General features: G+C 34.0%; 1 protein-coding gene across 4 annotated transcripts; it reads right to left on the bottom strand.

Moving 5' to 3' along the window:
- Window positions 157–3,614, bottom strand: LOC107605748 (uncharacterized protein At1g01500). Of its 4 annotated transcripts, none has more exons than XM_021105381.1 (4): window positions 3,592–3,614; window positions 3,093–3,129; window positions 1,974–2,806; window positions 157–717 (listed from the first exon to the last, which is right to left on the bottom strand). In XM_021105381.1, the coding sequence occupies exons 3-4, from the start codon at window positions 2,694–2,696 to the stop codon at window positions 484–486; spliced, it is 957 nt and encodes a 318-aa protein (XP_020961040.1). In that variant the 5' UTR covers window positions 2,697–2,806; window positions 3,093–3,129; window positions 3,592–3,614; the 3' UTR covers window positions 157–483. The 4 variants fall into 4 exon arrangements, with proteins under 4 accessions (XP_020961040.1, XP_016163206.1, XP_016163205.1 ...); XM_016307720.2 differs by lacking the exon at window positions 3,592–3,614 and adding an exon at window positions 3,239–3,512 and having other exon boundaries at window positions 1,974–2,809; XM_016307719.2 differs by lacking the exon at window positions 3,592–3,614 and adding an exon at window positions 3,239–3,511 and having other exon boundaries at window positions 3,006–3,129.

Below are 3,763 nucleotides of genomic sequence, written 5' to 3' on the forward strand. Positions count from 1 at the left end.
AAGTGGAGACATGACCAACAATACAATTTTCTTTGTTACTTTCTCTACTGTCTTATAATTTCTGTATCTTTTATCCTAAAACATGCATGAAGAATGCAGCACAATTTTTTTTTATCAGTGTGAATACAGCAATATTAATCATAAACTACTGTGACATTTTCCAAAGTAGGAAAGCATTTGATCATTTACATGAAAATGGAATTTCATACAGCTGTGTTCTTCTGCTTAAAGATACAAAATATTGCAATCATATCACAAATGTCATCCGACCCTAATAACAAAAGTTGAGCATCTACACAAAACAAAAATGTTTCCTTAAAAGCTTGTAAAGGGATACAAAACCTATTCAAAAAGGAAAATTGTGGGTGGAGAGGATATTATTTAGGGGGAGGGGGATTATTGTCAGCTAAACAAAGGGAGAAGAACTAGTCACCTTAGAACTATAGAAGCACAAATCTTTTCAACTCATATAAAAAGGGTTTATCATATGAAACGCCTTTTGAAATTTCTTGTAGTTGTTTGATATGAGCGAACTAATAGGCTGACACCTATGCCAACCCCTACACAGATTCCAAGACCAATTCCAACACCAACTCTAACACCAGCATTGAACCATGATAGTTCACCATCTTCTCCATCTAAATATGCTGTTCTTTGCCAATATAAGTTGTTGTAATCCTCCTCTTGTTCTGGTTTGAAGCTTCTGTATTCAGATACCTACGGCAGGAAATTTGAGGAAAAAATTATTTACACAATGCAAGTATTTCTAAAGATCAACATACATATGCCACATTATTTCTCTGTAATTTCATGCAAGAAATATGGCCCTTTGACAATTTCTGATTAGCTGGTATTACTTTGTATTTTGTAAAATACGACACCAACATGAAATTGGACATGCATTAGTATGACAAAATATCTGAAAATAATTCACATGGCACATAAATAAATGCTTCACTTGATTAAAAAAAAAGAAAAAACAAACAGTTTATATGGAATTCTGATATGGTACTGCATAATATTATTGCCAAGACCAAGAAATAGTTAATGAAAAAGCATACTATGAATTCAGATACCAATAATGTGTTCTTTGGTATTTTGGTCTAATTTGGGTAATTTTATTTTCACTAAATTTCTTCACAAAATTTTGTAACTATTGATGAAAACAAAATAACAGGAAATAGACACTGGGAACACCAAACACCACTAAACAAGATTATGGAGATACATCATGCATAAAACAAATGAAGGCCATGCAGCTCCTATCATACATATACAAATGCAGAGATGCCATCTCAAAAGAGTATTGTGCCTCTGCCCATAATACAATGACACTTCCAGGATAGGATTTTATTCAGTAGTTGGGACCAATGAACAAAGACAATACTAGCAAACATAAAGGGACCAAAATAAAGATTAATCAGTGCAGAATTTGTATTGTACTATCCATCAAAGGAAGTTTGAAACCTTTTTTTATTGTCATAATATTAAGTGGGAAATTGACACGTACTATTCTTACAAAAGAGTGCCATACTGCAAAAAATATAATTGATATATGAATATACTAAAGTAACAAATTTGCTCTAGCATGATACTCTCATGTTAGTAACAAGAATGGGAAGATCCCGACCCTACATCCCTAATGGACTGAAAGATATAAGCATCATAACATCATGCCGAAAAAAAAAACGAGTAAATTACACTGAACTCTCTTATCGCCAGATGATATTTCACAGAACACCTTTCTATTTATAAAAGTATACACCCTCTTTGAGATTTAGATAATATGTCACTTGAACTATTGTATTTTGTAAAATATGACACTAGCTTCTCTTATGAACATGACACTAATCTCGACTCTGAAGAAGTGACAAGTAAAGTATCATCTAACCTCAAGAACGATCAGTGTAATTTTTCCAAATCAAACAGACAATTACTGCATAAGCTAATGAAAAGCCATTCCTCATTTTTACCTGCAAATCGAGTCCTTGATCAGCCGCATCTTTTTTACACTCAGTACTTTCATATTCTGGAATAGCATCCAACATGCACTTTCTATTATGCTTCTTCCTGCAATTGAGCTGCAGTGTCTTGGTTAAGATTATTGGTTTTCCAGAGAAGCTTCCAGCAACATAAACCTCAATCTCAGGACAAGCTAATTCAGAAATAGCTGCAACATGTTTTCCCTTGAAGAATCCGCTGCTAGCATTCATCTGTGTTTCACAACTCATGCTCCATTTCTTTGTGTTGTTCCTTGATTCACCAACAAAACCATTGCTATTAGACATCTCCAACACCCCAGAGAGAATGCAAAGCTCCTTATCATAGACCTCGAACTTTATGCTTCCCGTCAAACGTATGCTATCTGTGCTCACAAAGATAGCTTCTTCGGATTTCTTATCGACACGGTCTCTACGGAGAACCGAACACACCCCATCAGAGTATATGCTGCTTCTAACACCATTAACCTCTAAAAGGGTGTCGGGGGATAGAGGAATATGATTGAGAGATAAAAATTCTGGGGTGGATTCATCCACCTGAAAGCCACTAACCCTTACATAAAAGACTCTTAGATCGAACCACGGAGATGATAGTTTTATGCAGGGTTTATAGGGAGAATACTTAATGATCTGAAGGCTTCTGTTGGCAGCTTCTCCGTTGCAAGATGATGATTCATAAGGTCCTTCCATTTTCATATATATCCCACTAAATCACTCACTGAAACCGTCCATCGAATAGATAGAGGGCATGTCCGAAAGTGTAACCACAAAGTCTACATCAATCAAATTCACCAACGAATTGAAACCTGCTTCAAAAGAAACATAGTATAATCTCACACAACCAAAGCAATAAATCTTAAACAAAAACAACAACAATCGATGTAACAGTGTCCTATCATACATCATGCATGTTTAAACCAGCTTCCAACATTAAATCTTGCACATCCTAAAAGAATGGAAGAAAATCAGACAAGAAACAGAAAAAACAAAGGACAAGGAACATACATGTGTTGTGCCCTCCTTTTACCCAAATCTAAAGAATATTGTGAAACAACATAAAGGGTATATATGATCTGAGATTTGAGAAAAAACCTCAGTTCAAAGTTGAGATTTGAGAAAGTGAACAATCCTGAAAGAGGAGAAAAGAAACTCATATAATCAATAATAAATAACAATAATAACAGAAAATTTCAAGAATTAAGAATGAAAACAGAACAAAGAGATGACTGTATAGTAACCTTTTCACAAAAACCAGTGTGGCAATTTAGCAAACAGAAGACATGCACTCAACAGAAGAAAGAGTTTATAGTACATAACAAGGATCCAAAATCTGTGTTGTGTTGTAGGAAGATGCATAACCACACACAAATTGTTCAATCCCAATATTTCAGGCGATAAACTCTAACCATGAAAAATCCTTACATCCACCAATAACAATAATAATAATATTAATATAAAGATTATATTTATATATGATATGATTATATATGGCAACACAAGTTGGTGTGTTTTTTTTCTTTCCTCTTATGGTTTAATAGAAACCACAATTATTGTTATGCAATCAAATCAAATTCTGAAAAACCAATGTAACCTTTTTGAGATGATTGGATTGGCCACATAATGACATGCTCCAATCTTTTGATACAAAGCATCAATCTTCCTTGTCACGTGACCGTTGCAAGCTGGCAATGCCACAAACAACCACTTTGTCTTATAGAAAGAAAAAATAACATGATATATATATATATATATATATAAAGTTA

The sequence above is a fragment of the Arachis ipaensis genome, chromosome B06 (assembly GCF_000816755.2).
Source record: "Arachis ipaensis cultivar K30076 chromosome B06, Araip1.1, whole genome shotgun sequence".
Taxonomy (NCBI): Eukaryota; Viridiplantae; Streptophyta; class Magnoliopsida; order Fabales; family Fabaceae; genus Arachis; species Arachis ipaensis.

Bases quoted from the DNA above. Each gene is read 5' to 3' on its own strand.
- LOC107605748 (XM_021105381.1), bottom strand. From the start codon at position 2,696: ATGAAAATGGAAGGACCTTATGAATCATCATCTTGCAACGGAGAAGCT. The intron at 718-1,973 runs GTAAAAATGAGG...TTCCTGCCGTAG, and splicing joins ATCAAGGACTCGATTTGCAG to GTATCTGAATACAGAAGCTT.